Source organism: Oncorhynchus mykiss, chromosome 5 (genome assembly GCF_013265735.2).
Source record: "Oncorhynchus mykiss isolate Arlee chromosome 5, USDA_OmykA_1.1, whole genome shotgun sequence".
NCBI classification, from domain to species: Eukaryota; Metazoa; Chordata; class Actinopteri; order Salmoniformes; family Salmonidae; genus Oncorhynchus; species Oncorhynchus mykiss.
In genome coordinates, this window is record NC_048569.1 from 80,560,502 (window position 1) to 80,573,392 (window position 12,891).

Here is a 12,891-nt window from a genome sequence, read left to right on the forward strand (position 1 = left end):
TTGTGTTCTGTCAGCTTGTGTAACATTTTTATACTCAATGTTTAATAAAATATGTCACATTTTTGGACTACTGTGTGGCCTGCCTTCCACCCCATGCCCTATCCTAGAACCTGGTTGTGAGTGTGACACACACACACACACACACACACACACCCTCTCCCGGAATTGAGTCGATTCAGTAAAGGAAGTAAATCCAGTCCAAAAAGTCTCTGGGCTGATCGTAAAAAACACAGTCAGCTGTGTGATCGGAGTTTCCCTCAGAAACACTCATGTATTCTGTCTCGGGCTGTCTGACATAGAAAACTGTCCCAGCCCAAGTATGGCCCACTCTGCAGCAGGCCTACAGACCCCATCTGAGGATGAATGTCCCATCTGTAGGAGCACCCCAACGGACCCACATCACCCTGCTGCCTGTTCTCATGTGTGAGTCACCTCTTTTTATTGTCATATTCTCTGGTGTTATACTGCAGTGTGAAGCCTAATCTGTAACTTAATTTGTAGCCAGGTCTTTCTGTTCAAATTTAGTGAACGTAAAGTAGATTAAATTTCACACAGAAGCTCCTCTGTAGCTGTGAACTCCCAGAGATGATGGTTGGTTTATATCTCTAACCCCAAATAGGTCCAAATAGGTCAATCTTTCTAATGAAATGATTTCAGTATAAGGAACTCCCTCAAATACATGTTCTATTAGTTCTCTCCATTTCTATGAATAAAGACCATCAGCACAGTGCAAAGAACAGCCTCTGTGTACAAACTCAACATTATGTTTCTCCTTCACAGTGCTTTTCAATATCACTTGCGAAAAATTATAAACTACTGAGATGCGCTCAGATTATTTCTAAAAGAGACTAAGTTTAGTTTAGGCATGTCAAATTGTCAAAGATGATATGCTATGATTTGTCCAATACCTTCATACTCTAAGTAATAAACAGATGATTTACTTCCAACACATATGCTGGTAAGTAACACAGGGGAATTTCCCCTCACATCACAAAAAATACCTGTCTCTAGCAAATACTATACTTATAGGGGAGAGTGGGGTAATTTTACATTTTTTTTTACATTCAGCATCACTCCGTCAAGGGAAATGTAGTATTCTTTCTACCAAAGAGATCTACATATATTTCAGGATGTTGTGTATCCCTGGTAATAATCAGAATTCATATAAACATTACAGTTTTTAAAACATAGCTTCTGGTCTCTTGGCACAACTTACCTCGGGTACGGGGTAAATTGAGCCGCGGGACAGGATAAGTTAAGCCACCTACAAATTTCTGTGCTGAATGAAACATTACCACTACCGTTTTAAAACCATGTCTATCTTTATTTCCCAAACACAATTTAACACAATCACAGTCACTTTTTACATAGGCCAGGCCCTGTTGTTACCTTTCATTTTGCCGGAAACAAGGGTGGCTCAACTTACCTCTTTGGCTCAATTTACCACTCTCACCACTATGTTAAACTCTGTTCTTAATGGCAATCAGAAGTAGACTATTAGAATGAGGATGAGAGTTCTTTAACTATTCCCTTCCATTCTTACGACTAGTGTAGTCTGGATTTATTACATAGCTGCAGTGTTAGTCAATAGCAGTTTCTCACAGAACAGGTTTGGTTCTTCCTGTAAGTGTTTACTTCATGACTGAAGAATGTGCCACTTTATCAATGGACAATAACCACAGCTGTGCATGTTGCTTATGCATTTCATTGAATGATGCACTGTAAAACTCAATCTTATGTTTTGTGTGTGTGTGTGTGTGTTCCAGGTTCTGTCGCCCATGTCTGACCCGTTCTCTAATGTGGTTACCCCACTGCCCTGTGTGCAGAGCTGAGGCGCAGGTTGATGACATCAGGCCTGTCAGAGTCAAGACGGGGACCATGGTCGTCAGGTTGGGTCAACCTCTACCTGGCTTGTCGGGACTTTCCACCCCAGCAACAAGATCTGTGGCAGGTGACGTCCAGAGGTGAATGACTGACTGGTCCAGATACAGCCAAACACACACAGCCAAACACAGAGTGTGCATGACATATTTTAGCATTAAATTCAGAGGTTTACAATTCATACATTGACAGTCTCAATAATGACCTTAAGGTTGACCAATTGAACACTTAATGTTTCTTTTTTAGCTATATCAAACTGCTGCAAATGGGCACTCAGACAGAAGGAAGGAGCCTGGCCAATCAGACCCCAGCTGTCACCACAGCCCCTCCCCTTCCCACTCCAAGACACCTCCACAGACCACTCTCTTCCTCCATCACTCCTCCTGCCCCAACCAATGATGTAGACCTATATATGTCTATGACTCGTAGACCCGCCCCAACACTCACCCCAACAGCTGGCACTACTGCACCTACCAGCCAACTTGCCACCCCACCTACCATCCGATCTGCCACCAAACCTACAATTACTCGTCCTGCCACAACCAATGTTTTATACATGACTATGGCTCAAACACCTGCCCCCACAGTCACTCCAACAGGTGCCACAACTACACCAGCACCTACAACCACAACTACCATACCTGCCATCACACTGACACCTACCATCACATCTAAACCCACCCCAACACCCCGCACCAGGGCTCTCTCCGCCCCAGGACGACAGCCTTTGGCCATCCCTCAGCGCACACCTTCCTCAGCGCAAAGACCCACCTCCATGCCCTCTACCTCTAACTCTGCTCGCCCAGTACTGGCTGCTCCTCCATCCCTCTCCTTCACGGATGATGGGTAAGTCAAAGTCACCATTGGTTTGTATGTTTCCATAAGTGTGCTTGTGTGGTGTTTAGAGTTATTTTGATTGTTGTACTGCATATTTGCTGCTCATTATTGACTACTGCAGACTCATCATGAGAAATGAAACCTGATCATATGTCTCTTTTCAGTGACTTGTATGAAAACTTGCTGGGCTTGCAAGGCCAGTTAGTGAGGTAAGACTGTGCTGGTTAAGAGTGAATATTTACCCTTGTCTACAGTATTACATGTTTTATATTTTTCTCTTCAACGCTCACTCTGTCTCTATCTTTCTCTGTCTGTCTGTCTTTTCTCACTCTCTGTTTCTACGTGTCTGTCTGTCTGTCTGTCTGTCTGTCTGTCTGTCTGTCTGTCTGTCTGTCTGTCTTCCCTCCCTCTATCTCTCTCTGTCTGTACTCACTCACTCACTCACTCATTCTCTCTCTGTCTGTCTGTTCTCACTCTCTCTGTTTTTCTCTATCTGTCTGTCGGTTCTCCCTCTCTCTCTCTCTCTCTCTCTCTCTCTCAGTTCTGTGGTGAGGATGACGTTTGTCTGTCCGTTCTGTCAGGAGAGTTGCCTGGATGCGAGGGATCTGTGGATTCACTGCAATGGCAAGCATTACTATGACAACAGGCCCGTGGTCAGTGATATATTTGTAATGAATTACTATAAAGCTGTCAGTTGCGTCGTCAGTTGCTCTCAATCACTGGGTCTCAAATATGAGTTTATTTCATTTTATTTAAATTTTATTTAACCAAGATAATCCACTTCTTAACACTTGTCACTCACTCCAGGGATTCCTCGTCCATAGTCTCTACTCCTAGGAAGTTGTTAGCCAATTGGGATCAAACTTGGTTGCTCTGAGTGATTGTTGCTCTCTGGCATCCTCTAGGTGTGTCCAGTGTGCGTCTCTCTGCCTCATGGTAATCCACACCAAATTAGCAGGAACTTCATCATGCATCTGAACCTGAGACACTGCTACTATGCTGAGAAATACACGGTTGGCTACACACACACACACACACACACACACACACACACACACACACACACACACACACACACACACATACACACACTAATAAGATGTTTCTTTGGTCCACAGAACACCCATCAAACCGACATGTTGAACTTGCAAGATGGCATTATTGAGTCTCTCCAGGATACCAACCTGAATCCCAGATGATCTTTATCGATATCAGCCGCAACATCAGTAATCTAGTCATTTAGCAATAACACACTCATCATGATTTGTATATTTTCATGCTAAAGCTGCTCACAGAATCGTTGGTAAAAATGGCAATGTTGTCGAACGTTGATTGTTGCAGCTGTTCTTTTCTTTCTTTTCAATGTATAAAATCATGCCCTGTTTACTGCATCTATCGAATGTATCAACTTTAATGGACATTTTCAATATCAGCTTTGATATACTTTTTCGTACAGTACCAATCAAAAGTGTGGACACACCTACTCATTCATGGGTTTTTCTTTATTTTTACTATTTTCTACATTGTAGAATAATAGTGAAGACATCAAAACTATGAAATAACACATATGGAATCATGTAGTAAGCAAAAAAGTGTTAAAGTAGCCACCCTTTGCCTTGATGACAGCTTTGCACACTCTTGGCATTCTCTCAACCAGCTTCACTTGGAATGCTTTTCCAACAGTGTTGAAGTATTTCCCACATCTGCTGAGCACTTATTGGCTACTTTTCCTTCACTCTGCGGTCCAACTCATCCCAAACCATCTCAATTGGGTTGAGGTTGGGTGATTGTGGAGGCCAGGTCGTCTGATGCAGCACTCCATCACTCTCCTTCTTGGCAAAACAGCCCTTACACAACCTGGAGGTGTGTTGGGTCATTGTCCTGTTGAAAACAAATGATAGCACAAACCAGATGGGATGGCGTATCGCTGCAGAATGCTGTGATAGCCATGCTGGTTAAGTTTGCCTTGAATTCTAAATAAATCACTGACAGTGTCACCAGCAAAGCACCCCCACACCACTACTCCATGCTTCACGGTGGGAACCACACATGCAGAAATCATCCGTTCACCTACTTTTTTAAGACACAGCGGTTGGAACCAGAAATCTCAAATTTGGATAGATTTCCACCTTCTAATGTCCATTGCTCGTGTTTCTTGTCCCAAGCAAGTCTCTTCTTCTTATTGGTGTCCTTTAGTAGTGGTTTCATTGCAGCAATTCGACCACGAAGGCCTGATTCACACAGTCTCCTCTGAACAGTTGATGTAGCGAGGTGTCTGTTACTTGAGCTCTGTGAAGCATTTATTTGGGCTGCAATTTCTTGGGCTGGTAATTCTGATGAACTTGTCCTCTGCAGCAGAGGTAACTCTGGGTCTTACTTTCCTGTAGCGGTCCTCATGAGAGCCAGTTTCATCATAGCGCTTGATGGTTTTTCCAACTGCACAATTTTCCGGATGGACTGACCTTTATGTCTTAAAGAAATTATGGACTGTCATTTCTCTTTGCTTATTTGAGCTGTTCTTGCCATAATATGGACTTGGTATTTTACCTAAAAGGGCTATCTTCTGTATTCCACCCCTACCTTGTCACAACACAACTGATTGGCTCAAACGCATTAAGAAGGAAAGAAATTCCACAAATGAACTTTTAACAAGGCACACCTGTTAATTGAAATTCATTCCAGATGACCACGTCATGAAGCTGGTTGAGAGAATGCCAAGAGTGGCCTCCCGGGTGGCGCAGTGGTTAAGGGCGCTGTACTGCAGCGCCAGCTGTGCCATCAGAGTCCCTGGGTTCGCGCCCAGGCTCTGTCGTAACCGACCGGGAGGTCCGTGGGGCGACGCACAATTGGCCTAGCGTGGTTAGGGAGGGATTGGTTGGTAGGGATCTCCTTGTCTCATCGCGCACCAGCGACTCCTGTGGCGGGCTGGGCGCAGTGCACGCTAGCCAAGGTTGCCAGGTGCATGGTGTAGCCTCCGACACATTGGTGCGGCTGGCTGGGTTGGATGAGCGCTGTGTTAAGAAGCAGTACGGCTGGTTGGGTTGTGTATCGGAGGACACATGACATTCAGCCTTCGTCTCTCCCGAGCCCGTACGGGAGTTCTAGCAATGAGACAAGATAGTAGCTACTACAACAATTGGATACCACAAAATTGGGGAGAAAAAAGGGTAAAACAAAAAATTATTAAAAAAGAGAGAATGCCAAGAGTGTACAAAGCTGTCAACAAGGCAAAGGGATTCTTAGAATCTCAAATCTATTTTTTCTTTGTTTAACACTTTTTTGCTTACTACATGAGTTTTGATGTCTTCACTATTATTCTACAAACAGTTAAAATAAAGAAAAACTGGTACTGTATATTTAATATCCTTGTATATTCTTGACATAGAATAACTATAATAAAGAATATTGAAATCAAACCTATCGTGTGTCCTGGAGGATTATATTAGGCACTGATCCTTGAAGTCTACAAAACAACATTATGTATGTGTGTGTGTGTCTGTGTTTGTACGTGTGTGTGTGTCTGTGTTTGTACGTGTGCATGCATGCACGTACATGTGTTCCTGTAACACTTACATAAGCTAATGGGGGACAATTAAACAATCAATAATAATAAATTTGACAGCAATTGAAGATATTTTATCTTAAACCCTACATTTTACGCAATCTGCACAATCCTGCAAGCCTTGCAATTTGTTCAGCTTCTGTATAAAACCTAGCAAACACACACTCCACCCAGACTAAGGCTTGGACTGCTGCATATCGGTGGTCACAAACTGCACCCAGACTAAGGCTCGAACTGCTGCATATCGGTGGTCTTTGACCCCTTCTCTCTTCTTGTGCTTGTGATTACCGGCAGTCTTAGAGCCATGGCTTCTAAATGGATTGTTCTGGTCTTCAGTATGCTCTGGTGCTTGGTACGTTTCCTATTCCATCACTAATGTAATTTCATGTAAAACACTATATTACCTAAATTACATTACATTGCTCTGACCAACTGTATTTTTGTGGTGCCTGATACAGTTACTGTATTTGTCATAATTTTGCTTTCTTTTTTTCTCAGTTTTGTGTGGTCACATTTCTAATCTTGTTACATTTTAGTGCAGACCTGTTGCATTGCTCTGTTTTCTCTTCCTTGTTTATCTGTTTTCTTGTTTGTTTATTGCCTGCTGTAGTCAGCATCATCCCGGCTCACAGGTGAAACAGGTGAGTGAAACCTCTTATTGTTGTTGTTCATAACTATGACTCATAGTGGTGGTAGAAATAATGTCAAGCAATTGTGTGCTGTGGTTGATTTAGACATTCTCTTACCTGCAGAGACTGATGTGGATGAGGGACACGGACACGACTGGGACATCTTTGACATCAATAAAGGTATATAAGAAAGTAACTTTATAACATGACTGTGTGTATAGATAGTATCTCTGTGTGCTGATTGTCTAACTCTAGTGTGTTCATTTGCAGAGGCAGGATTGGACCTGCTGGAGGGTGATATTGTAATAGATGAGGTGAGTTTGACAGCTCATCTTTTCCTTTACTTGAATAATGATATGGATTTCTCATAGCCTGCCAACAATATCTGGTCATCACTGATCACCATGAGGGTGTTGTGTCTGATTGCACTGATTGAGAGTGTGTGGTTCTCTCTGTTTAGACTGACAGCAGAAACACTATTCTTGGGGAGCAGTATCGCTGGCCTCAGACTGTACCCTACTATCTGAAGGACAGCCTGGGTGAGAAATAGTACACTTCAATACTTCAAACATAGCTTTGGTAAAACACATTTAAATCAATCAGTGTGTCAAAATTCAACACAAAAATACATTTAAATCAGTGCAAAGAAATTCTATACAATTTTGAAATATATATTTCTCTGTGTGTGTGTGTGTGTGTGTGTGTGTGTGTGTGTGTGTGTGTGTGTGTGTGTGTGTGTGTGTGTGTGTGTGTGTGTGCGCGTGCGTAGACATAAATGCTAAGGGGGTGATTCTGAAGGCCTTCGAGCAGTACAGACTGAAGACCTGCATCAACTTTGTGCCATGGAAGGGAGAGAATAACTATATATCTGTGTTCAAAGGCACCGGGTGAGCGCACACGCATGCACACACACACACACACACCGACACCACAATGTCCGATACATTTTTGAACAATACATTTTTGAACAATTATAAATTATAATTCTATTCTTCCACTCTATTTTCCATATCTTTCTCTCTCTCTATCTCTAATAGAATTTCTATTTAAGGGCTTTATTGGCATGGGAAACATATATTTACATTGCCAAAGCAAGTGAAATAGATAAGAAACAAAAGTGAAATAAACAATAATAAATTAACAAACAAATGTCACAAAAGTTCCAAAAGAATAAAGACATTTCAAATATCATATTGTATATATACAGTGTTGTAACAATGTGCAAATAGTTCATGTACAAAAGGTAATATAAATAAACATATATGTTATATTTACAATGGTGTTTGTTCTTCACTGGTTGACCTTTTCTTGTGGCAACACGTCACAAATATTGGGATTGCACACTGTGGTATTTCACCCAGTAGATATGGGAGTTTATTTGTTTTCTAATTCTTTGTGGGTCTCTCTCCTTCTCTCTTTAGGTGCTACTCCTCAGTAGGTAACAGGCAGGTGGGGAAGCAGAAGTTGTCTATTGGTCGTAACTGTGACCGTCTGGCAACGGTTGAGCATGAGTTTCTGCATGCTCTGGGTTTCTGGCACGAGCAGTCCAGAGCTGACCGCGATGACTATGTCAACATCATGTGGGACCGCATCGAAGAAGGTAGCAATCAATCAATAAATCTGTATTAATAATATAAGATGACCGCCATGTTTTAGTTAATAGTATGTTAGAGATTATTTATATATAGCCTCACTGTCTGTAGTTGTCTATCAATCTGCTGGTGTGTCACCAACTAAATGTACTTTATACATATGCATTTCATTGACTGAACATTGCATTATTTCCCTTTTTAGGAAAAGAACATAACTTCCTGATCCACGGTGAGTCAGTGTCGAGTGCTCTGAACGTGCCCTATGACTACGGCTCTGTGATGCACTACAGTAAAACAGCCTTCAACATCGGGTCAGAGCCCTCCATCATTACTAAGATACCGAGCTTCATGGACGTGATTGGTCAACGCGTGGAGTTCAGCGACAGTGACCTGCTGAAGCTCAACAGGCTCTACAACTGCAGTGAGTCCTCACCTGTCAATCAATATCAATCAAAAGTCCGATCAAAAATCAATCAATCAGCCAATAATGTACTGTAACTCAGGAGTTCATCAGACTGAACTTTAGTTAATGCTTTAACTTTATCAATATGTAATAAATATCTAGCTAATGAAGGTGATTACATAAGGATTGTCCAGCCAGGTAGTAGATTATCTACAGAAGAGTTACATAAAGCTGTTTTTATTGGTCTCTTGAGTCTTACTTTCATAGACTAATGTGACCTTCCCTCTCTGTCACCCCATCTCCCTCTCTCCACAGCAACTTCCTCAACGTTCCTGGACTCATGCAGCTTTGAGAAGGAGAATATCTGTGGGATGATCCAGGGTCCTGTTGGGAAAGCTCAGTGGGAACACAGACACAGTGTGGCTGGGGGACCCAACACCGACTACACTAACATGGGCCAGTGTGATGGTAAGATATACATACACGCATGCACAGACAGAAGCTTATGCATGCGCACACACTTTACTCTGATGCAAGGCCCAGAGACCATAGTCCTAGTGTAACATGATAATCATGCCACTATAATGGCACATCTACTTATCTGCTGTTCTCCTAAAGAGATAGAGAATGGCCAGGAAGGTCAATGCCCTCCAACGTGTTTCTTTGTTTGTCTCAAGATTCAGTGGAGGGACTTTGGTTGATTAGTTCTCAGAGGATCACAACATTGAATAACTCTGTAGCACCATAATGATAACATCTATTTGAGGTCGATATCATTAATATTCTAATTGGTTTTATAAAAGATGAAACATTTTCTCCCATTACAGAATATGCATATTTTTTGATCCATGATCAGTTTGTCTCACTCAAATGTTTTATTTCTGTTTCCAGGAAAAGGTTATTTCATGCACTTCAGTACTGTTAAGGGTAACCATGGGGACCAGGCCAACCTGGAGAGTCGTCTCTTCTACCCCAAGAGAGGTTCCCAGTGCTTGCAGTTCTACCTCCACAACAGCGGGGGTGCTGATGATCGACTGAACGTGTGGGTGCGGGAGTATGACGACGCCAACCCCAAAGGAAAACTGAGGCTCATCCAGAAAATCGATATCACAGGTTTGACATCACATCTCAGCTCATACAAAACAATGTTGTAGAACAGTATAGAGCAGGGGTATTCAAATCTTACACTATGAGGTCTGGAATACTGCTGGTTTTCTGTTCTTCCTGATAGTTAATTGCACCCACCTGGTGTACTAGGTCTAAATCAGTCCCTGATTACAAAGGGGAAGAATTGTAAAAAGCAGAGGAGCTGGCTTTGAGCTCCAGATTTGAATTTGAGGGGTATATGCTGACCACACCGCTCACGTTGCAAAATAAATGTTATTCAATCATTGCACCCACACTGCTCATGCGCATCTGCGTAACCGGGCACTAAAATAGAACTTGGTTCTATTTGTGACGCTTGACGCGCTGCAAGTCCCATCTCTCCCATCTCCTCATTGGTTTTTAGGAGCATATACCCAGGTGCCATCTCATTTGTTTTTAGGAGAATATACCCAGGTGCCATCTCATTGGTTTTTAGGAGCCTATACTCACATTGGTGATTGAAAGATGAACTTGAGGTCCACACTCCAGTCCAATTGATGGTGGTAATGCACCTTAAAGTTGTTTGCTAATTGCCATATAAAGTTCAAAGAAGAAGAAGCCTGAAGGAGGAGAGATTATTAGAAACTAACTCGGTTTACCCATTTATCTGTGGATTAATTGTCAGAGTAGATCACCTTGTGCATTTCAGGTAAAATAACAACCCAATGTTTATATCCCAGGTCAAATTAGCTAACAGCAGCAAGCGAACTTGCTAAATTGCCATAAATGTTTGCTTATCAACCTGTCCCCAAATTAATATAGTTGGTTCAGAGTTCATTTTGATATTTCACCTTGTGTGTCCTGATCGAGTCAGGTGTGGGGGGACAAAATCAACATGCGTGCGGTCTGCTCAGCATGTACGTTTATAGGGTTTGTGTGGATGTCTGTTTCCTTCGGTCCTACAGGTGGCATCAGAGACTCCTGGGAACTGTACCATGTGACCCTGGATGTGAAGATGAAATTCCGGGTTAAGTTTGAAGGCTTGAAGGGCACAGGGGCATCCACCGGAGGACTCTCATTGGATGACATCAACCTATCAGAGACAACCTGCCCGCAGCACATCTGGCGCATCCGTGACTTCGCCGGTCTCTTAGAAACCACACCGACAGGTGTGAACATCTACAGCCCACGCTTCCTGTCCCCCAGTGGCTACTCCTTCATGGTGAGTGTCACTATAGTAACAGAGTTGAGCCGTGAATTTTCTAATATCCCATAACTCTTTGCATAAATGTGGTGGAATGGTGAACATCGATAAAGGGTTAAATGCGGAAGACACATTTCAGTTGAATTAATTCAGTTGTACAACTGACTGGGTATCCCCCTTTCCCTTTCTGCATTTGAATACATCATTGTTGTCCGGGCCTGGTAATAATGAACTACCTAGGTGAGCGTGTACATCAATGGCCGTAGCAGCCCAGGTAGCATGGCCATCTACTTCCACCTAACCTCCGGCCCTAAAGATGACTCCCTCACCTGGCCCTGTCCATGGCATCAGGCCACCATGGCCCTGATGGACCAGAACCCGGACATCAGACAGAGAATGTCCAACCACCGCATGATCACCACCGACCCCAACAAGCTGTCCTCAGATGGTGAGAATGCGTACACAAAAAATGCTTACAGTATGCCAAATAATAGCATGCCATTGGCTCTCTGTCCTTCATAGAAGCTGCAAGGTCTTCCAATCTGAGACGAGCGTGAGGAGACTCAAATTAGACTAGAAACAGTTAGGGAGACAGGTGTGGGAGAACCTGAAGTCAAATTGTTTCTATTGAAGATTTCCCTTCTCTCCCCCAGGCAATGATTTCTACTGGGACAATCCCCTTAAGGTGGGCAGTCTGGTAAACGGTTCTGATGGCAGCCAGTTCTACCGGGGGCCTGGTACCGGAACCAGCAGCTACCTCACCCACAGCAGGCTGAAGAGCAGGAACTTCATCAAAGGAGACGACGCCATCTTCCTCCTCGGTCTAGAGGGTAAGACATTACATTCCCGTCGCTGGAGAAGGCTCTTAACCATACATTCCCAATCGTTCCTTAGCTCTAGTCCCAGGTCCGTTTGTGCCATCTTACAGCATAACAATGACTATAGCAGTTGGCAAGACAGAGAAACAGATCTGAGACCAGACTACCTTGACCTCTCACTCTGTTCTAAACCAGTGTTCTTAACCCCAACCTCTTCAGATGTGTCTGCACTGCTGGAGACCCAGCCCCTTCCTCATTCTGCTGTTCATCAGTCTGAGAAGAGTGCCGTAGTATCACCCAGCAGGGAGACCAACACGTCCACAGTGGTGATGGCTGTGTTCATGAGCTTGGCGGCGGTCATGTTTGTGGTTGCCATGGTAAGCGCGGTGTACACCAGGAGAGTGAGGAGACCGGAGAGTGACAGGGACGTGATCGTTGTGGAGAACATCTAGTACTGCGAGTGACAACCAACCTAAAATGGCTTCTTTACTTTTCCATCGGCAGATTGTTGAAAGTGCTACTGAAGAAACTTGACAGAAACTAGAATATAGCCTAACAAACACTTGACTGCCTGAGGAGAATCAATAGATGGAAATGTTAGCTATAAATTATCAATACATTTTTTTTACAAACCAGAAGTGAGACTTGTTGTGGAATATCTTTACAGGAAAATCTGACAATGACCTTCCATCTCTTCATAAGAAACCGTGACCAACAATGGAAGATACAATGTATGTTATTGTAAGTGAAATTGATCCATTTTATGTAAAAAAAACTATCTATTAAAACAAACTAGTCTTGCTTCCAGTTTGCAGTTAAAACTACTACCATTCACTGGTTCCTGGATAAACTCCCAAACTTAGAGGGCCTTTCAATAAC

The 12,891-nt window shown here is 43.0% G+C and overlaps 2 protein-coding genes across 2 annotated transcripts; both read left to right on the forward strand.

The window, feature by feature from the left end:
* Positions 1-247: 247 nt before the first annotated feature.
* On the forward strand, positions 248-4,239 carry LOC110522891 (proteoglycan 4). Its single transcript, XM_021601341.2, has 7 exons — positions 248-423; positions 1,767-1,964; positions 2,128-2,727; positions 2,883-2,927; positions 3,260-3,371; positions 3,624-3,731; positions 3,837-4,239. The coding sequence occupies exons 1-7, from the start codon at positions 320-322 to the stop codon at positions 3,915-3,917; spliced, it is 1,248 nt and encodes a 415-aa protein (XP_021457016.2). The 5' UTR covers positions 248-319; the 3' UTR covers positions 3,918-4,239.
* Positions 4,240-6,152: 1,913 nt separating this feature from the next.
* Positions 6,153-12,836, forward strand: mep1b (meprin A, beta). The gene is made up of 14 exons (XM_021604491.2): positions 6,153-6,632; positions 6,891-6,921; positions 7,033-7,089; positions 7,180-7,223; positions 7,370-7,448; positions 7,679-7,796; positions 8,331-8,509; positions 8,704-8,922; positions 9,220-9,372; positions 9,796-10,017; positions 10,956-11,212; positions 11,435-11,642; positions 11,848-12,024; positions 12,232-12,836. The coding sequence occupies exons 1-14, from the start codon at positions 6,585-6,587 to the stop codon at positions 12,462-12,464; spliced, it is 2,025 nt and encodes a 674-aa protein (XP_021460166.2). The 5' UTR covers positions 6,153-6,584; the 3' UTR covers positions 12,465-12,836.
* The last annotated feature ends 55 nt before the right edge of the window (positions 12,837-12,891 follow it).